We start from the raw sequence: 23,000 nt of genomic DNA, 5'->3' as shown, positions 1-23,000 counted from the left end.
GAGGCAGCAGTTGATTGATTCCAGGCCAGTATTATGGAGGAGAGGCTACTTGAGGAGGAGGAGGAAGCAGTTGATTGATTCCGGCCAGTATTAATGAGAGGCTACTTGAGGAGGAGGCAGCAGTTGATTGATTCCAGGCCAGTATAATTAAAAACAGACTACTTGAAGAGCAGGAGGAGGCAGCAGTTGATCGATTCCAGGCCAGTATTATGGAGGAGAGACTTTTTTGGTTGCGGGTGGATAGACGGAGTTTACGGCAACCAGCAGAGCACAATCGGACAGCTTTTGTGGGGCGCTGACTTAGCGTCACCTAGAACAGCTGATCACAAACAAACAAACTTTTAAAAAACTTTTTAAAGTTTTTTTAAACTTTTTTGGTTGCGGGTAGCTAAACGGGTGTGACGGCAACCAGCAGAGCACAAACTGACAGTTTTTGTGGGGCGCTGACTTAGCGTCACCTAGAACAGCTTATCACAAACAAACAAACTTTTTTTTATTTTTTTTTTTTGAAGTTTTTTATAATTTTTTTGCTTGCGGCTATATGCGGTTAAGGGCACCCAGCAGAGTAGCAACGTCTAGCGTCTCCTCTCAGTCACGGAACAGTAGCTGGTTCAATGCTACGTGTCCTGAGTGACTCTTCTCACTTTTCTCTCCCTATTTCTTTTTTTTTATCTCCCTATCTCTCCCTAGATATCACAATTTTTGAGTTAGATGCCTCTCTCTCCCTCTCTCTACCTAACTCTTGATTTCTCAGCCTCTTTCACTATGTATGGGTTTATCAAGCCTTCCCTGGATCTTACGTTTTTTTTTTTTTTATCTTCCTCTCTCCGGCTTCTCTCACAAACAATATATACTCCTTCTCTATCTCTCCCTGTACTTATCCAGTTGTTTGGATATGTAATCTATGTGTTTTCCCTCTCTGCCTAACGTACATCTCCTCTCTCTCTGCAGTCTAGACACACAATGAGAAAGAGCATGGACGCTCTGGCACTTCCTGTTCGTGGAGTGACGTCACACACCTTGATATTCACATAATAACAGGATACAAAGGATTATAGGAGTAATAATTCCTTATATCCTCTTCCATTCTGTGAAAACAATACAGTTTTGCGACGCTGTTGCGATTTTAACGATCTTCGTAACAAACTTTTTGAAAGTTCGGTTCGGTACCAAACCGAACTTTTTGCAAAGTTCGTAACGAATCTGGTTCGTAACGGTTCGGTTCGCTCATCCCTAATACACACACATACATACAGTCACATATATACACACACATACAGTCACATATATACACACACATACATACAGTCACATATATACACACACATATATACAGTCACATATATACACACACATATATACATTCACATATATACACACACACACACGCACACATACAGTCACACACATATATATATATATATATATATATATATACACAACATATATATATATATATATATATATATATATATATATATATACACACATACATACAGTCAAGAGAGTGTACGGTAAAGCTGTTATATTTTTATATCACTGGGACTCAGTCATCCTTTCCTCTGCACCAGCACCTATACACAACAGCCGCACATCTTGGGTTATTTTTCCCCTTTCTGTGGGTGTCGGTACCGATACTCCGGGTGGGTCAATTGCCACTCAAGACTACTGTGACAAGAGCCCAAGGGGCCCACTACAACCCGGCAGGTCACCCACCATTTTGGGGAATACAGCCAGCCACATAACAAAGCAGGTACCAACCCCACACCTGTGTGCTGGACTAGCACTGGCGTCACCACTGTCCCATCACTGGCTGAGCTGTACAACAAAGCTGATAACATCCACCAATCACCACATCGGCATCACAGTGATACATGATGCCGGGAACTCTGATCTCGGTTCTGTAGCACATCCTCCTTATTTACAGACTGTGCATGGAAGGTGGGAATAAGCCCGGAGTGTTACAGCTTCATTGTTGGGACATGTATAATACTGCGGCCGCCATGTTTGTGTCTCTTACATCTATCTCACTCGGAAGCTTCATCCTCCTCCTCCCCCTCCTATATACATAGACTTCTATGGATAGCATGTAACGTGACCCCTAAGTGAACTTGTCTTGTCTTTTAAGGTATATTTGGCGGTCTATTTCTCCATGGAGGAGCGGGAGTCTGTAGAAGGACACAAGGATCAGTACAAGGATGTGATGCTGGAGGATCAGCAGCCCCTCCCATCAGCAGGTAATACCAGGGCGCCCCCCCCCCCCCCTCCCCTTACACACACACTCACACACTCAGTTCAGCCCTGGGGAAGGAAGGGGGGCTTTTATCAGGATTCGGGTTATTAGGAAGAAGCAGGGTGTGTATTATGGCATAGATAATAAAAGATAATAAGAGATAATAAAAGATAATAAGAGATAATGTTCAAACGAATACAAAATAATCATTCAGTGACTCACAGGTGCTGTTTTCTTTGATCTACGGCACCGTTTTCCTTTTCGTCTCCATGCGGCCCGGACCACCAGGATGATTTCTTGCAGCTACAATTCGTCTCCTCAGAACCTGCCAGACAGACATCTCAGGCTCCGCACTTATCCAGCAACTTCCTTCCCTTTTCCCTCCTATAGGCTCCTAAACTATAGTAATTCTGCTGCTGGGTGCAGTAAAGTCTGCAAGGTGAGACCTCCACTACACTGACATACAGGATGCTGGGAAAGCTGGGTGACCTCCATCACACTGACATACAGGATACTGGGAAAGCTGGGTGACCTCCATCACACTGACATACAGGATACTGGGAAAGCTGTGTGACCTCCATTACACTGACATACAGGATGCTGGGAAAGCTGTGTGACCTCCATTACACTGACATACAGGATACTGGGAAAGCTGGGTAAACTAAATTACACTGACATACAGGATACTGGGAGAGCTGGGTGACCTCCATTATACACTGACATACAAGATGCTGGGAGAGCTGGGTGACCTCCATTACAATGACATACAGGATACTGGGAGAGCTGTGGGACCTCTACTACACTGACATACAGGTTGCTGGGAAAGCTGGGTGACCTCCACTACACTTACATACTGGATGCTGGGAAAGCTGTGTGACCTCCATCACACTGACATACAGGATACTGGGAAAGATGTGTGACCTCCATTACACTGACATACAGTATGCTGGGAGAGCTGTGTGACCTCCATCACACTGACATACAGGATACTGGGAGAGCTGAGTGACCTCCATTACACTGACATACAGTATGCTGGGAAAGCTGTGTGACCTCCATTACACTGACATACAGGATGCTGTGAAAGCTGGGTGACCTCCATTACACACTGACATACAGGATACTGGGAAAGCTGGGTGACCTCCATTACACACTGACATATAGGATGCTGGGAAAGCTGTGTGACTTCCATTATACTGACATGCAGGATGCTGGAAAAGCTGTGTGACCTCCATTATACTGACATACAGGATGCTGGGAAAGCTGGGTGACCTCCATTTTGCTGACATACAGGATGCTGAAAAAGCTGGATTACCACCCCCTGTAATCCCCCCTGTGCTGTCCCCATTGCCCCCCCCCAATAGTAATAATCCCCTCTGCTCCTCCTGCATTGCCAAACACACACACACACAAAAAAAACATTATACTCACCTTATTCTGGCATAGGAGTCCCTCTCTCCTCTTCTTCTCTAGCCTGCGAGGAGCAGGCCGATGCCGCCCCTGCACACATCTCTCTCCAGCAAACGCAGTAAAATGACGTCATTGCGCTGCTGGAGGGAGAAGATGTCTGCAGTGCAGGTCCAGGCGGTCCGGGGGCGGAGCTACGGGAGGTCCGGGGCGGAGGGCAGTATTGCCAGGTGATGGGGCAGAGGGGCAGGTGATGGGGCGAGCTAGCTAGCAGGCGGCCGGCCGGGGGTGCGCGCAGCTAAGTGGAGTCTGGGGGGTGCCACCAGCGCCCCCTAGCTGTCGGCGCCCCTGTGCGGTCGCCTGGCCTGCCCTCCTCTAGAAACGGCCCTGGGTAATACACATCACTATATACACACGTGCGGCACTTGATAAGTTCAGTGGACACTTATCTGAGATTAGAGATGAATAAAAAGCCGCTTTTAAGGCCGTATTAGATGGCCGACTCTCCCTGTCTCTCTGCTAGATCTGCGATCGCTTACAGAGCCTATTAGATGGATCAGTCGTGTGGGCGGGGCAGAACAGACATCGTTAGTGATGTCCGTGCAGGCTTTGCTTTAAAGAAGTAAAATAATAAAGATAATACTTACCTCTCCTCGCTCCCCTGGTGTCCTCCTGCCTTGTCTCTGTGTCCCCCACATATTATCCAATCCCCCATATAGTACCCCACATAGTAGCCAATGCCCCTATATATGCCCCACATAGTAGCCAATGCCCCCCATATAGTGCCCCACATATTATCCAATCCCCCATATAGCGCCCCACATAGTAGCCAATCCCCCATTTGTGTGGCCCCACCGAAAAAAACAATAAACCAGTAACTCACCTGTCCACCGGTCCCAGCAGCTCCTCTCCCGGCAGAGCGCGCACTCCCGTCATCCTCCGGGGCGGGCAGCGGGGTATACAGACACTGACTGTGCCGGAAGTAATTCATGACAGAGGCTGCAGGTCACTTCCGGTACAGTCAGTGTCTGTATACCCACTGCCTGCCCCAAAGAATGACGGGAGTGCTGGGACCGGCGGACAGCGGACAGGTGTGTTACTGGTTTACTGTTTTTTTTTCGGTGGGGCCACATATAATGCGGGACACTGGGTGCCGTTCCGGGACCGCGGGACAGCACCCCAGAAACGGGACTGTCCCGCGGAATCCAGGACAGTTGGGAGGTATGAAACTAGTACTATTCAAATTTTACGGAAACAGATGCAATACGGATGCAAATACGGATGAATTTATACGGACCACAGAGTAAAAATAGTGGGAGATTTTGCGGTCCAGAAGAATTACTGAACATGTGAATAAGGGCCCTATTCCACCGGACGATTATCGTTTGCATAATCGTTAACGATTAACGATCTCAAACGACCGATATTGCGAAAGACCTGAAAACGTTCACTCATTTCCATGGAACGATAATCGTTAAGGCCCTATTACACGGGTCGTTTTAGAGGAGCAAACGAGCGCTATTAGGGCTCGTTTGCTCCTCGTTCCCCGCTCGCTGCCGCCGCTATTCAACCCGATGGCAGCGAGCGGGTGAGTGCGGGAGGGGCGGCGGGGAGCTGCGGGGGGGCTGCCCGGGGGATCGCTGATCGTCCGGGCAGCCCATAGGATATAGCAGCGTCTGCTGCCGATGCTCCTAATCAACGGAGCGATGGCAGCAGATCGCTGCTATATCAGTCGCTTGTTTTTCAACATGTTGAAAAACAAGCGACTGCAACGATCAGCCGACAAGAACGATGTCGGCTGATCGTTGCACTCTATTCCACGGGAAGAATATCGTTCGTAGCGGCCGATATCGGCCGAATACGAACGATATTGCTCCTTTAAACGACCCGTGGAATAGGGGCATTATTAGTTATGATCGTAATTGCGATCGTTTTTTCTTCGCTATTTATTCGCTATTGCGTTCGTATCTATTGCGAACGACTGAACGATTTCTTTTTCAATGCGAACGATTTGCGAACGTTTTGCGAATGAGCAATGATAAAAATAGCGATCAACGATTTCTCGTTCGGTCGTTAATTGTTAACTGCATTTCAACCGAACGATTATCGTTTAGATTCGAACGATTTAACGATAATCTGAACGATAATTGTCGGGTGGAATCGGGCCCTAATGGTCCTTTTACACGGAATGATTGATCGTACGAATTTGCGCGATAACGGTCGAATTCAAACGATAATCGTATGTGTAAACACAGCGAACAATCAAATGATGAGCAAAAAATCGTTCATTTTGATCTTTCAACATGTTCTCAAATCATCGTTGATCGTTCGCAAAAAATTTGCAGATCGTACAGTGTAAACAGTCTTTTTATGATTTCCCCTATGTGTGAGATAGGCTAATGCCCCTATTCCACGGGTCGTTTAGAGGAGCAATATCCTTCGTATTCGGCCGATATCGGCCGCTACGAACGATATTCGTCCCGTGGAATAGAGTGCAACGATCAGCCGACATCGTTCATGTCGGCTGATCGTTGCAGTCGCGTGTTTTTAAACATGTTGAAAAACAAGCGACTGATATAGCAGCGATCTGCTGCCGTCGCTCCGTTGAATAGCAGCGTCGGCAGCAGACGCTGCTATATCCTATGGGCTGCCCGGACGATCAGCTATCCTCCGAGCAGCTCCCCCGCAGCTCCCCGACGCCCCTCCCGCACTCACCCGCTCGCTGCCGCCGCGTTGAATGGCGGCGGCAGCGAGCGGGGAACGAGGAGCAAACGAGCGCTAATAGCGCTCGTTTGCTCCTCTAAAACGACCCGTGTAATAGGGCCTTAAGCGTTCGCAAAATGATCGCAAAGCGATCGCAATGTGAATATTCGGTACGATGTATCGTTCCATCTAAACGCCGATCGTTCTAAAAAAAAATAGTTCATTCAAAATCGTTAATCGCGCGATCGGGCGAATTATCGCTCCGTGTAAAAGTACCATAAGGCCTAATACTGGGTTTATGCGGAGAGATTATCGTGCGAATTTGCAGAATAACGATCGAATTCGTACGATAATCGTACGTGTAAACGCGGCGAACGATCGAACGAAGATCGAAAAATCGTTCATTTTGATCTTTTAACAGGTTCATAAATCGTTGTTCGTCGTTCGCAAAAAATTCGCAGTTCGTTCCGTGTAAACAGTCGTTCACTGATTTTACCTATGTGCGAGAACGATCGCAAAACGATCCCAAAACATTCGCACATCGAATTTTCTGTACGATATATCGTACCATCTAAACGCTGATCGTTATAAAAAAAATTGTTACTTCGAAATCGTTAATCGTACGATCGGGCGAATTATCGCTCTATGTAAACTCAGCATAAGGCCGGGTTCACGATGCATTTTTTACAGTCCGTTTTTTTTTCCATCCTCTTTTGCAAACAAAAAAAGGACTGAAAAACGGATTAAAACCACGTTTTTTTGTGTACGCTAAAAAAAAATGCATTTTTATCAGTTTTTTACTATGGAAGTTAATGGAAAAATTGATCAAAACGGAGGCACACAAACGCTTCTTTTTTATCCATTTTGCTAATAAAAAAAAAAAAACGACTGCAAAAAGACAGTGTGAACCCAGCCTAAAGCAGCTTGGCTTCAAACTTACACTAGGGGAGGATTTTGCGCAAGAAACGAAAATTTGAACATTATAAATCTAATGAAAACAAGTTAATAGAACCCCTCCCCCCTTTGCAAACATTGAAGAAAGGTTCAGGCATTGGAAACTGATGTAAACTAGCGCAAAACCATTAAAAAGTCTCGCAGAGATATTTATGAAGTGCACAAAATCTCCTTATTATTAAGTACAAAAAAATCTCCTTATATCCAAAACACAATGATAAATGTCGCCTATGGAGGAGATTTATCAAAGATGGTGTAAAGTGAAGCTGGCTCAGTTGCCCCTAGCAACCAATCAGATTCCACCTTTCATTTTCCAAAGAGTCTGTGAAGAATGAAAGGTGGAATCTGATTGGTTGCTAGGGGCAACCGAGCCAGTCTCACTTTACACCATGATTGATAAATCTCCCCAATGTGTTTAGATTTTTAAGATTTCCATCAGCAGCTTCTCACCTGACTCAGCAGACAAAGCCGAATCCCCAATAAAGCCTCCTTCACACGTCCGGAAAAACCATCCGGATTTCCGGACCCATAGACTTCAATTAGTCACGGACATGCGATGCCCTGGCCCCTGGGGGCCACTTCCGCAGTGCTGGTGTTATGAGCGGGCAATGACTGGGACAGCTGCAGGGGTTATACTTGTCACGGTATAGGCCTGAGGGCAGCACAGCTGTAGGGCCGGTCTGTGGAATCTGCGGGTGATGATGGGCATGCGATTCTTCGCTGCACTTAGTCAGGGCACCAGTTAGTGGACACCAATGCCAGGGTTCAGTAACAGCGGTTTTATTGTAGATGAGGTAACTAGTAGCAACAGTTCTGTCCGGATGCAACCGGGTATATAGCAGGCTTTGACAAATAAAGCAGGAGTGGTGCTGCATAGGCTGTGAGAATACGTGCCGGATGATGGGAGTAGGAGTATGAGAGAAATAGCGTTGCTGGGTGGATTAGCTGAGAGTAATACTTGCTGTGAATCCTTGTAGCGATGAGGAGAGATAACGGAATGACACCCAGATGAGAGAGAAGACTCCGGACACTTGAGCAGGCAGATACAGCCGAAGACTTGAATACAGCAGAGCACTCGATCCACACTTCTAGTGGTGAAGTGGGAGCTGCAAAGAAGAAGTCCAACTCCCCTGAGGTAGGAGAGGGACGACACACACCCTCCTTGCTTGGAAGCAGGGGGAAGACTCACTTGTTAGGAGGAAGTGGGAGGTCACATGGTTGCTCCTGGCCAGAGCTAGTCGCCCATTGGAGGAACCATGGTTACAGGGCACTGGCACGGTCACGTGATCAACAGCCTTGCATACCACTGTACAATGCAATAATACACAGGAATACATGAGAATACACATGATAATGCACATTACCAGAGAATACTAGGGGAAAACCAGCAGCAGTTGCAGTGCAAACACTTACCAGAACAGGCATTGACACAGCAATAGAAATGGCCATAATAGGAGTAGTAGTCCTTGCGCGTTCTGGGACACTGCAGGGATTTTTCTGGAAGGGTGTCCGTTCAGGAAAAATGATCCGGAAAAAATAGGACATGTCCTATTTTTGTCCGGAATTCCGGCCCGGACGCCCCCATAGACGTCTATGGGAGCGCCGGAATCGCGGGCACTTTACCTGATGTACATCAGGAAAGTGCCCGTGATTCCGGATGATTAAGAGCCACCCCTCCGCTGAGGCACCCGGACCTCAGGGCAGCCCGCCGCACCGATCCCCCAAGCCCACACCCCTTCTCGTACCTCTGCACTGTACTGCACGCCGCCCGCTCTCAAACCTCCCTCCAGAACCTCACCACCAGCAGGCCGCCCGCAGCCAGCACTCTGCACTGCACTGCGAGCGGCACCCTGACCTGCCGCCTTGCTGCCGCCATAGCTCCCAAATCCCCCTGGGGCTTACCGCATCAGACTCCTTGCCAGCCCCATCCCCGGACCGGAGCAGCGCCTAGGGCAGGGCAGTTTCTAGGCCATTTTGGCAACAGGGCGACTCTGATAAAAGCGTCCCCCCCACCTCCTTTTACTGGGGGGGGGGGGGGGGCGCTATCAATCACTGCTGAGTGAGGTGCGAGGTCTGGGTGGGACACACACTGCAGAGCGCCCCTATATGGAACATGTGTCCTGGACTCCTGGGAGGGCTTATGCTGGGGGATACCTACAGAAGGAACCAGTGAGAACAGACACCACAGCTTCATTGAATAACAACTACAACTCTCAGAATGCCTTACACTTATGAAGCTCTCAGGGTATGCTGGAAGTTATAGCTTGTGAGATGACAACACCTTGAGGTGTCTGTTCATTTGTACTTCAACTTCCAGTATATTCTGAGGGCTGTGGACTGTCAGTACATGCTGGGAGTAGTAGTGTTTGCAGCTGTTGTAGTTGGAGTCGCATTGATTCCGGAGCAGGCCCCTCTGAATTTACTAAGGCTGGGTTCACACTACTTTTTTGCAATGTTTTTCCAAAAAACGGATAAAAATGGATGGAAAAATGGATGCTCGTGTGCATTCGTTCTGTTCTGTTTCTCCATTGACTTCTGTTTTTTTAACATACACAAAAACGCAGTAGACTGAATTTTTGTGTACGGTAAAAAAAAAAGGATGCGTTCTGATATGACTGACAGGAAAAGAGGCTTCTAACCGACCTATTTTCCTGTCAGTCATCCTGCAGAGCTCACGGACAGGCAGAGAGCCATGACTAGTCACAGCCCAGGTGACTAGTTCCCAGCTCTCTGCTTGTTTCATGCGCCAAAATATTAGACCGTTTCAGCACCTAAATGTTCTACAGAAGACATAGAACACAGGGTAAGGAAGCATTTTGGCATCTTCTGGGCACCGCTAGTAGCATTACCTGGAAAGTCTAAGGGTACTATTCCACCGAACGATTATCGTTCGCATAATCGCTAACGATTAACGATCTCAAACGACCGCTATTGCGAAAGACCTGAAAACGTTCACCCATTTCCATGGAACGATAATCGTTACTTATGATCGTAATTGCGATCGTTTTTTCTTCGCTATTTATTCGCAATTGCGTTCGTATCTATTGCGAACGACCGAACGATGTCTTATTCAATGCGAACGATTTGCGAACGTTTTGCGAACGAGCAACGATAAAAATAGGTCCAGGTCTTATAAAACGATCATCGATTTCTCGTTCGGTCGTTAATCGTTAACTGCATTTCAACCGAACGATTATCGTTCAGATTCGAACGATTTAACGATAATCTAACGATCTGAACGGTGGAATAGGGCCCTTAGTTAATGATTTGCTTTATCTTTTACAAGTCTATGGCACTATACATTCTTCCAGAGGAATGAAAATCCGCCTCAGGAATGGAAGAATGGAAGAATGGAGCGCCATAGACTGGAATAGAAATCAGTATAGCAGCAGATTTCACTGTGATACTCCCAGCGTGAAATTTACTGCAAATGCGGTATGTGTGGATGTGCCCTTATAAACCTATGGTAAGTTTGAACCTGAACCAGAATCGGATGGTGTAGCTGTATCTTTTTTTCTTTTCCAGGCTGCGTTATCAACAGCTGCACCATGCGGGTCTGGTTCTGGACCTTAGGGCCCTTTTACACAGAAAGATTATCTGACAGATTATCTGCCAAAGATTTGAAGCCAAAACCAGGAATGGATTTGAAAAGAGGAAAAATCTCAGGCTTTCCTTTATGACTTGATTTCTGTTTATAGTCCATTTCAGGCTTTGGCTTCAAATCTTTGGCAGATAATCTGTCAGATAATCTTTCTGTGTAAAAGGGCCCTTACTGTAAGGGTAGCTTCACACTTACCGGATTCGCAACGGATTTCATGCTGCCAGTTGTGGGTATGTAACCCCATTGCAAATCACACTTCCAAACTGGCAGCGTGAGATCTGCTGCGAATCCGGTACGTGTGAAGCTACCCTAAATTGTCTCATCTCTAGTGTATATACAGACAAATCAACACACACTATACTTGTATACTACACAGTATGGACATCACACATACATAGAACACAAACAGCACACTATACATAACATAGGATATCACACACAGCACACTATACATTACATAGGATATCACACACACAGCACACTATACATAACATAGGATATCACACACAGCACACTATACATTACATAGGATATCACACACAGCACACTATACATAACATAGGATATCACACACAGCACACTATACATTACATAGGATATCACACACAGCACACTATACATTACATAGGATATCACACACAGCACACTATACATTACATAGGATATCACACACAGCACACTATACATTACATAGGATATCACACACACAGCGCACTATACATTACATAGGATATCACACACAGCACACTATACATTACATAGGATATCACACACAGCACACTATACATTACATAGGATATCACACACACAGCACACTATACATTACATAGGATATCACACACACAGCACACTATACATTACATAGGATATCACACACACACAGCACACTATACATTACATAGGATATCACACACACACAGCACACTATACATTACATAGGACATCACACACACACAGCGCACTATACATTACATAGGATATCACACACACAGCGCACTATACATTACATAGGACATCACACACACAGCGCACTATACATTACATAGGACATCACACACACAGCACACTATACATTACATAGGATATCACACACAGCACACTATACATTACATAGGATATCACACACACAGCGCACTATACATTACATAGGACATCACACACACAGCGCACTATACATTACATAGGATATCACACACAGCGCACTATACATTACATAGGACATCACACACACAGCGCACTATACATTACATAGGACATCACACATACCTTTGCACTCTTTACACACAAATATAGTGCAGTAACTTTTTGTAGCTGGGTGCAGTCTAGGAAGGGTTAAATCACCAGGCAGAGGTCCTATGCCACTATGGGGGCAGTGGCTACTATGGGGGGCACTGGCTACTATGGGGGGCACTGGCTACTATGGGGGGCACTGGCTACTATGGGGGCACTGGCTACTATGGGGGGCACTGGCTACTATGGGGGGCACTGGCTACTATGGGGGGCACTATATGGGGGGATTGGCTACTATGGGGGGCACTATATGGGGGGGATTGGCTACTATGGGGGGCACTATATGCAAAGATGTGGGGGATTTGATGGTGGCGGTTGGGGGGGGCAATTCTCACCTCTGCCCAGGGGCCCATAATACTGTTAAGACGGCCCTGGCTCCAATGTCCGAGCCTGCTGCCTGTGCAGAACATCACTGATGCTGTGTGGTGAGGGAGGGCGCCCCCTAGCTGTCAGCGCCCCGTGCAGTGGCCCCGCCTGCACAGTGCTAGAAACGGCCCTGGCCTAGGGCCTCAGCGACGACCACCTCCGGGACCGTCAGCGACGACCCCCCCGACCCCCCGCCGATCTCCAAATCAGGCCCGGACAGGTGAGATCCCTCCCCCCCAGAACTAAAACTCCCATCATGACCTTAAGGAATTGCCTGTGGCCATCCAGGTTGCAGAACTACAACTCCCATCATGTCCGACTGACAGGTCATGATGGGAGTTGTACTTCTGCAGCTTGTGGCCATCCAGGTTGCAGAATTACAACTCCCATCATGACCTGCAACCTGGGTGGCCACAGACTGCAGAAGTACAACTCCCATCATGACCTGTCAGTCGGCCATGATGGGAGTTGTAGTTCTGCAAGCTGTGACCATCCAGTTGTAGAACTACAACTACATCATATCCTATTTTTTCCTTCTCATCAGGAAATTCTGAAGGCTTTTCCTGATGGTTTCCTGATGGTTTCCTGAAAGAAAAAACAGATTACTGTCAGGAAATCCTGATACTTTCCTGATGACATTTGATGCCTCCTGATCAGGATTTCCTGACAGTAAAAACTGACACGGACGTGTGAATGGGGCCTAACATGGTGAATTGGGGTATGGGGTATTCCCCCCAAGAGCTAAAAAAATAAAATGCTCCCAAACCTAGCTGGCATTACTCCTTGTCTCCCGTTGAGCCGTCTCCCGTCTTTCTAGCTGCTTCCGCTTCACAGTTACAAGTTTTTTAAAAAGCCGATCTATATCCAACATGGCGCCGGCCAGAAAACTACATTTCCCATCATGCAATGCTTATGTCTAACTGGTACATGATGTAGCAGAGCTAATATGCAGTAGATATATCAGAGTTGAATGAGCAGCATAGCAGAGTTGAGTGTGAGATATAGCAGAGTTGAAGGAGCGATATAGCAGAGTTGAATGAGCGATATAGCTGAGTTGAATGAGCGATATAGCTGAGTTGAATGAGCGATATAGCAGAGTTGAATGAGCGATATAGCAGAGTTGAATGAGCGATATAGCAGAGTTGAATGAGCGATATAGCAGAGTTGAATGAGCGATATAGCAGAGTTGAATGAGCGATATAGCAGAGTTGAATGAGCGACATAGCAGAGTTCAGTGAGCGATATAGCAGAGTTGAATAAGGGATATAGCAGAGTTGAATGAGCGGCATAGCAGAGTTGAATGAGCGACATAGCAGAGTTGAATGAGCGACATAGCAGAGTTGAGTGAGCGATATAGCAGAGTTTAATGAGCGATATAGCAGAGTTGAGTGAGCGATATAGCAGAGTTGAATGAGCCGCATACGCAGTTAAATGAGCGGCATAGCAGAGTTGAATGAGCAACATAGCAGAGTTGAGCAAGCGATATAGCAGAGTTGAGCGAGCGGCATAGCAGAGTTGAGTGAGCGGCATAGCAAAGTTTAGTGAGCAGCATAGTAGAGCTGAATGAACAGCATAGTAGAGCTGAATGAGTGATATGCTCATCAGGTCAGTTCCAGTTTCCAGTTGGTGGGGGAGGGGCGTATGGATGTTGGGTGCCGCGGGCAGTGGCCACTGGTCATTTCAGATTTGGGGGATGTCAGGTGCCGCGGGGGGTGGGTGTCGGGTGCTGCGGGCGGCCACTGCTCATCAGTTCAGGTGCGGGGGGGGAGGAGGTGTCTGTTGCCGCGGGCGTCCGCTCAACAGTTCAGGGGCGGGGTTGGGGGCGGGTGCTGCAGGCGTCCGCTCATCAGTTCAGGTGCGGGGGGGGGGGGGGGGGGTGTCGGGTGCCGCGGGCGGCCCCGCAGAAGTTCAGGTGGGGGGGGGGGGGGGGGGGGGGGGGTGCTTCCAGAGAGGTAGACAGTGATCAGCAGCAGCAGCTGTCACTGTGTCAGTGCCCTCCCTCTCTTCAGTGGACTGGGTTAGAATCGCTAACCCGGCCCATTGAAGAGACTGAGGACACGTGATGCCGTCTCGGAGGGTCGGGGCCAGGAGCAGGGAGCGTGTTGGAGTGGACTGAGAGCTGATGATTCTATGCAAACGGTGGGGGTGGGGGCACCTAGATAACAGCAAAACTGTGCAGAATCCATAATAAATTTATATTGGAAAGATGGAAAGCTACGGGTGGGCAACGTATTAATGCAAAAATAATTTTGGGGGAATACCCCTTTAAGTAATTCTTGTGTCTATCACTCACTGCTGCTGATTTCATGGGGGTATGAATTGGCCTAGGCCGAAATATACTCCGGGGTATAATCTAGCCTAGGCCATTTTAACCCCGGGTATAGTCTGGGCTGGGGGTATATACTCTGGCCTGTTACACCAGGTATAGTCTGGGCTGGGGGTATATACTCTGTTACACCGGGTATAATCTGGGCTGGGGGTATATACTCTGGCCTGTTACACCGGGTATAGTCTGGGCTGGGGGTATATACTCTGTTACACCGGGTATAGTCTGGGCTGGGGGTATATACTCTGGCCTGTTACACCGGGTATAGTCTGGGCTGGGGGTATATACTCTGGCCTGTTACACCGGGTATAGTCTGGGCTGGAGGTATATACTCTGGCCTGTTACACCGGGTATAGTCTGGGCTGGGGGTATATACTCTGTTACACCGGGTATAGTCTGGGCTGGGGGTATATACTCTGTTACACCGGGTATAGTCTGGGCTGGGGGTATATACTCTGGCCTGTTACACCGGGTATAGTCTGGGCTGGGGGTATATACTCTGGCCTGTTACACCGGGTATAGTCTGGGCTGGGGGTATATACTCTGTTACACCGGGTATAGTCTGGGCTGGGGGTATATACTCTGTTACACCGGGTATAGTCTGGGCTGGGGGTATATACTCTGGCCTGTTACACCGGGTATAGTCTGGGCTGGGGGTATATACTCTGTTACACTGGGTATAGTCTGGGCTGGGGGTATATACTCTGGCCTGTTACACCGGGTATAGTCTGGGCTGGGGGTATATACTCTGTTACACCGGGTATAGTCTGGGCTGGGGGTATATACTCTGGCCTGTTACACCGGGTATAGTCTGGGCTGGGGGTATATACTCTGGCCTGTTACACCGGATATAGTCTGGGCTGGGGGTATATACTCTGGCCTGTTACACCGGATATAGTCTGGGCTGGGCAGTGGAGGATTAAATGTACCCTGGGCCCCGGGCTGTCCACCCAACCTGCCCCCCTCCCTGCTCAATCCGCCCAAATCGCCCACATTATAATCCGCTAGAGCCCCCCCCACACACACACACACACACACGCGCTGTCCCAAATAAACACTGCCTGCCTCCCCTCCCTGCTGGCCCCAATAAACAGAATGTTTGGTCCCTTGCTGCTCCCCCAGTAAGCATTGTCCACCCCACCTCCACTGCCCCCAATAAACATATTGGAGGGTGCTAATCTAAAGGGGAGGTCACAGCAGCACAGAGGATGTTAGGAGAGGAGTGTGCTGATCTATAGGAGAGGTCCGAGCAGCACAGAGGATGTCAGCAGAGGAGGGTGCTGATCTATAGGAGAGGTCCGAGCAGCACAGAGGATGTCAGGAGAGGAGGGTGCTGATCTTATAGGGGAGGTCACAGCAGCACAGAGCATGTCAGCTGGACCCCTCTTCCCCCCCTTATAGATGGCCCCCCTCTTCCCTATTCCCCCCTTATAGATGTTCCCCCTCTTCCCTATTCCCCCCCTTATAGATGGCCCCCCTCTTCCTCCCCTTATAGATGGTTCCCCTCTTCCCCCCCCTTATAGATGGTCCCCCTCTTCCTCCCCTTATAGATGGTCCCCCTCTTCCTCCCCTTATAGATGGTTCCCCTCTTCCCCCCCTTATAGATGGTCCCCCTCTTCCTCCCCTCATAGATGGTCCCCCTCTTCCTCCCCTTATAGATGGTCCCCCTCTTCCCCCCCTTATAGATGGTCCCCCTCTTCCTCCCCTTATAGATGGTCCCCCTCTTCCTCCCCTTATAGATGGTCCCCCTCTTCCTCCCCTTATAGATGGTCCCCCTCTTCCTCCCCTTATAGATGGTCCCCCTCTTCCTCCCCTTATAGATGGTCCCCCTCTTCCCCCCCTTATAGATGGGGAGTTCTCTGATGCGCGCGCTGGCAGGGATAGGACGGGACACCCCCGGCAGCCGCGCATCAGCCGTGGCAGTGCAGTGGCGGATTATAATGTGGCCGCCCAAACCGCCCATATTATAATCCGCCACTGGGGCTGGGGGTATACTCTGGCCTGTTACCCTGGGAGGAGCCATCTGCTGCAAAGCATCCTGGGAGAGGGGATATCAGTACTCAGTGTGGGCGGGAACTGGGCGACCGCAGCATAGGAATAGTGAGGAGAGAAGAGGGGGGGGATCACCACCTATCGAGGCTCACCCTGGCTGCCAGGCAGCATAACATATGGGGTACCCCCCCCCCAGGACGAATGGAATATTTTAATTTAAACCAATAAAGTTTAGAACTCCTCCCCTAGAAGGTATATAACAGAGACTATGATCTGGGCCCAACAAACATTACTAACATTATCTTATTAAATAATAATAACCCATCTTTCTTCTTGGCAGCTGAGTGTCCCCGGAGATCAGAGGGACATCAGATATCTCCAGATATTACAGCAGATGGTCAGATCACACAGGATACATATGCAGAACCTTCTATTACCCCAGATATACCCCCAGCCCCTCACAGCAAAGATCTGCCATCTCATCCTTCTATACAAGTCCTGGCTACTGATTCATCAGAGATTAAGCAGAATAAGAAGAGATTTTCATGTTCAGAATGTGAAAGATGTTTTATACTAAAATCACAACTCATGCAACATCAAAAAACGCACACAAAAAAGAACCCATTTTCATGCTCAGAGTGTGGGAAATATTTTACTAAGAAATCACGGCTCACTATACATGAAAGAATTCACACAAGGGAGAAGCCATTTTCATGTTCAGAATGTGGGAAATGTTTTCCTTTTAAATCAGCGCTCACTATACATGAAAGAACTCATACGGGAGAGAAGCCATTTTCATGTTCGGAATGTGGAAAATGTTTTACTTCAAAATCACAGCTAACTATACATGAAAGTACCCATACGGGAAAGAAGCCATTTTCATGTTCAGAATGTGGGAAATGTTTTACATCGAAATCAACACTCAAATTACATAAAAGAGTTCACACAAGGGAGAAGCCATTTTTATGTTCAGAATGTGGAAAGTGTTTTTGTAATAAATCAACTCTTTATACTCATCAAAGAATTCACACAGGGGAGAAGCCATTTTCATGTTCAGAATGTGGAAAATGTTTTTCTGATAAATCAACTCTTTATACTCATCAAAGAATTCACACAGGGGAGAAGCCATTTTCATGTTCAGAATGTGGGAAATGTTTTTCTAATAAATCACATCTTTATACACATCAAAGAATTCACACAGGGGAAAAGCCATTTTCATGTTCAGAATGTGGGAAATGTTTTGCATTGAAACTAACGCTCACACTTCATGAAAGAACTCATACAGGAGAGAAGCCATTTTTATGTTCAGAATGTGGAAAATGTTTTTCTAATAAATCATATCTTAATAGACATCAAAGAATTCACACAGGAGAGAAGCCATTTTCATGTTCAGAATGTGGCAAATGTTTTGCATTGAAACTAACGCTCACACTTCATGAAAGAACTCATACAGGAGAGAAGCCATTTTCATGTTCAGAATGTGGTAAATGTTTTGCTTTTAAATCAAGGCTCACTATACATGAAAGAACTCATACAGGAGAGAAGCCATTTTCATGTTCGGAATGTGGAAAATGTTTTACTCAAAAAGGTAATTTTTTAAAACATCAAACAATTCACACAGGAAAGAAGCCATTTTCATGTTCTGAATGTGGAAAATGTTTTGCTTTTAAATCAGCGCTCACTATACATGAAAGAACTCATACGGGAGAGAAGTTATTTTCATGTTCAGAATCTGGAAAATGTTTTGCTGTTAAATCAGAGCTCACTTTACATGAAAGAACTCACACAAGAAAGAACCCATTTTCATGCTCCGAGTGTGGGAAACATTGTACTAAGAAATCACAGCTGACTATACATGAAAGAATTCACACAGGGGAGAAGCCATTTTCTTGTTCAGAATGTGGCAAATGTTTTGCTCAAAAACACCATCTCACCGCACATGAAAGGACTCATACAGGAGAAAAGCCATTTTCATGTTCAGAATGTGGAGAATGTTTTGCTTTGAAAGCAAAGCTCACTGTACATGAAAGAACTCATACAGGAGAGAAGCCATTTTCATGTTCGGAATGTGGAAAATGTTTTACTCAAAAAGGTCATTTTTTAAAACATCAAAAAATTCACACAGGGAAGAAGACATTTTCATGTTCAGAATGTGGAAAATGTTTTGCTTTTAAATCAAGGCTCACTTCACATGAAAGAACTCATACAGGAGAGAAGCCATTTTCATGTTTGGAATGTGGAAAATGTTTTACTTTTAAATCAACGCTCAATATACATGAAAGAACTCATACAGGAGAGAAGCCATTTTTATGTTCAGAATGTGGAAAATGTTTTGCTTTTAAATCAATGCTCACTATACATGAAAGAACTCATACCGGAGAGAAGCCATTTTCATGTTCAGACTGTGGAAAATGTTTTGATTTTAAATCAGTGCTCACTAGACATCACAGAACTCATACAGGAGAGAAGCCATTTTCATGTTTACAATGTGGGAAATGTTTTCCTTTTAAATCAGCGCTCACTATACATGAAAGAACTCATACGGGAGAGAAGTTATTTTCATGTTCAGAATGTGGCAAATGTTTTGCTCAAAAAAAACAACTCACCGTACATGAAAGGACTCATACAGGAGAAAAGCCATTTTCATGTTCAGAATGTGGAAAATGTTTTGCTTTGAAAGCAAAGCTCACTGTACATGAAAGAACTCATACAGGAGAGAAGCCATTTTCATGTTCAGAATGTGGAAAATATTTTGCTTTAAAATCAATGCTCACATTACATGAAAGAACTCATACAGGAGAGAAGCCATTTTCATGTTCGGAATGTGGAAAATGTTTTGCTTTGAAATCAATCCTCACATTACATGAAAGAACTCATACGGGAGAGAAGCCATTTTCATGTTCAGAATGTGGAAAACGTTTTTCTAAGAGATCAAATGTTTATCGCCATCAAAAAATTCACACAGGGGAGAAGCCATTTTCATGTTCAGAATGTGGGAAATGTTTTGCTTTTAAATCAGGGCTCACTTTACACGAAAGAAATCATACAGGAGAGAAGCCATTTTCATGTTTGGAATGTGGAAAAAAATTTTCTTTTAAATTAGCGCTCACTTCACATGAAAGAACTCATACAGGAGAGAAGCCATTTTCATGTTCAGAATGTGGAAAATGTTTTGCTCAAAAAAACCAACTCACCGTACATGAAAGGACTCATACAGGAGAAAAGCCATTTTCATGTTCAGAATGTGGAAAAAGTTTCCTTGTTAAATCAAAGCTTTTTGAACATGAAAGAACTCATACAGGAGAAAAGCCGTTTTCATGTTCAGAATGTGGAAAATGTTTTGCTTTGAAAACATCGCTCACATTACATGAAAGAACTCATACGGGAGAGAAGCCATTTTCATGTTCGGAATGTGGAAAAAGTTTCCTTGTTAAATCAAAGCTTTTTGAACATGAAAGAACTCATACAGGAGAAAAGCCGTTTTCATGTTCAGAATGTGGAAAATGTTTTGCTTTGAAATCAATCCTCACATTACATGAAAGAACTCATACGGGAGAGAAGCCATTTTCATGTTCAGAATGTGGAAAACGTTTTTCTAATAAATCAAATGTTTATCGCCATCAAAGAATTCACACAGGGGAGAAGCCATTTTCATGTTCAGAATGTGGGAAATGTTTTACTAAGAAATGTAATCTTATTACTCATAAAAAGATTCACTCCAGGGAGAAGCCAGTTCATAGCGCTCAATGATCACTCACACGTCTGTTATCCAAAGAGCAAATCTAATCCAGATACCACAGCTATGTATTCCCCATGTGTATAGGAGATCTGGCGGTAATACAGATATCATATACCACAGCTATGTATTCCCCATGTGTATAGGAGATCTGGCGGTAATACAGATATCATATACCGCAGCTCCAAACTTGTATACGAGTAGTCACAGTGCAGCCAGGAGGTCACGGATGAGGAGGTGACTTTATGATACGACGGTTCAGCAGGTATTATCTCCTTTATCGAGCAGAAGTGAATGACGCACAATGGCGGCTTATATATATATATATATACAGAGATACAAAATCATTGGTGCGGACAGAGCTGATCCTAGTATACAGATCACTGCATATACCTCCCAGAAGACACCAGTGATACAGCAGCTCTCCGCACCCAGCTACATCTGTTACTACAGCAACTCAATGCCGGTTTATGTTAAAGGGGTACTCCGACAAAAATCCTTTTCTTTCAAGTGTTGTTGTTTCAGAAAACTTTTGACATATCATAGAGACGTCAGAGAGATATGTCAGAAGTTTTGATCGGTCCGGGTCCGAGTGTTTATACCGATCGGGTGATAGAGTGGGGAGAAGACCGCGCTAAGCGTAATCCTCTCGCGGCTCTGTCACGTGATCAGTCGGAATGATAATGGAGCTCTATGGAGCCTGACTGATCACACTGACAGAGCGGGGAGAGGACGTGCTGCAGCGTGGTCCTCTCCCCGCTCCTTCTGCCAGTCGGTACAGGTATGAACACATCTCTATGACGTCTCTATGTCGTGTCATAAGTTTTCTGAAACGATAGTGAAACTTTCAAATCAACCGGTTTCAGAAAGTTCTATAGATTTGTAATTTACTTCTATCTAAAAATCTCCAGTCTTCAGGTACTTATCAGCTGCTGTATGTCCTGCAAGAAGCGGTGTATTCTTTCCAGTCTGGTACAGTGCTCTCTGCCGCCACCTCTGTCCATGTCAGGAACTGCTCACAGTACAGTTTAAAGGGGTACTCCAGCGAGAAGATTCCCGTACTAGAAACACATTACAAATTGTTTGTGATCGGCGAATACGAACAATAAGCGTCACGTTCATACAAACATACGAAGATTTCCCAACATGGCCGCTCACCACTAGTAAGGGCGGCCGTATGATGGCAGATGCTTGGTCATGCTTCAGTATATCCCAATGTTTGTTTACAATGAATTTAATTGACTTGTGGTCTGAAGAAAAGGTGGCGATGACATTTAACCCTTAGTTGGTCATATCTTCCTTCTTCTTACCAGATTGGATTCCTTGTTTTTGACTCTTATTCCCGAGTGAAATGGGGTAATTCTCGGAAATGACTCTTTTTTTTTGAGAACTTTGCTTTGTTTCCTAAAGTCCTTCATGGTGGAGGAATCGCGACGGATACGTCTGAACTGTCCAAACGTAATATTATTGATGGATTTTCCATTTTCTGTGGTGAGAACTTTCATAGTGTAAATAGCTATTTCCGTCAACAGGTTTTAAATATGGGGGGGGGCGGGAAGGTATAATATATGGGGGTGGGGGGGGGGGGCGGGAAGGTATAATATATAGGGGTGGGGGCGGTAAGGTATAATATATGGGGAGGGGCGGGAAGGTATAATATATGGGGGCAGGGGGCGGGAAGGTATAATATATGGAGTTGGGGCGCGGGAAGGTATAATATATGGGGGCAGGGGTCGGGAAGGTATAATATATGGGGGTGGGGGGGAGGGTGTAACGACATGGTGACCACCAATACTCCCCTGTCCCCATGCCTGTCCAGCACCAGATCGCCGCTCTGTGACCCCCGCCAGGCTCAAGCATCTTCTCAGCCAACGTCATGGCCCGGTTGATTGGCAGCTCGCTCGGCAGGCTGCCAGTCAGCTGGGTAAGGCATTTTCTCCAGAGTCAGGAGTTGGGCAGCTGGTGGGGCGGCGCTTCACGGGCATGGGGTAAGGTGAGTGGTGCTTGGTTGTTATGTTCCTTCCTGCCCCTGCCGGCAGTTTTTTTAAATCGCTGGACTTCCCCTTTAAATATATTATTATATTTTGCGGACGTGGCACGTGGTCCCTTTTTTTCGGTTTCATTGCATTTGTCTTTGCAAATTCTTATTCTGCAAATGGGAGGCTAAAGAGAGGAAGCGATGTAAATATGTGTCATTGTGTCCATTTGGGAAGTCTGTACGTAAAGCCTCGTTCCACCCTATGTTTCAGCGCAGATCGTGTATTGTACAGCGCTTTCTACCTGCTGCTTAATTAATTATCCTACTGTTATTTTAACCCGGAGACTTAGTAACAATAGGTGCCCTGATTAAAGGCGGCATTCACGCTGGAAACACGTTGGGGGGTGCTGATCTTGT

At 46.2% G+C, this 23,000-nt stretch overlaps 1 protein-coding gene across 1 annotated transcript in view; it reads left to right on the top strand.

The window, feature by feature from the left end:
- LOC138786638 (uncharacterized) overlaps positions 1 to 23,000 on the top strand; it is a 93,343-nt gene that overhangs the window by 26,243 nt on the left and 44,100 nt on the right. The window contains 1 exon segment of the mRNA XM_069963619.1: positions 17,621 to 20,557. Coding sequence (XP_069819720.1) covers positions 17,621 to 20,557 — 2,937 coding nt within the window.

This window comes from Dendropsophus ebraccatus, chromosome 3 (genome assembly GCF_027789765.1).
Source record: "Dendropsophus ebraccatus isolate aDenEbr1 chromosome 3, aDenEbr1.pat, whole genome shotgun sequence".
In the NCBI taxonomy this organism is placed as follows: Eukaryota; Metazoa; Chordata; class Amphibia; order Anura; family Hylidae; genus Dendropsophus; species Dendropsophus ebraccatus.
The sequence above is the reverse complement of the archived record's forward strand: the minus strand, read 5'-3'. Positions and strand labels throughout refer to the sequence as shown.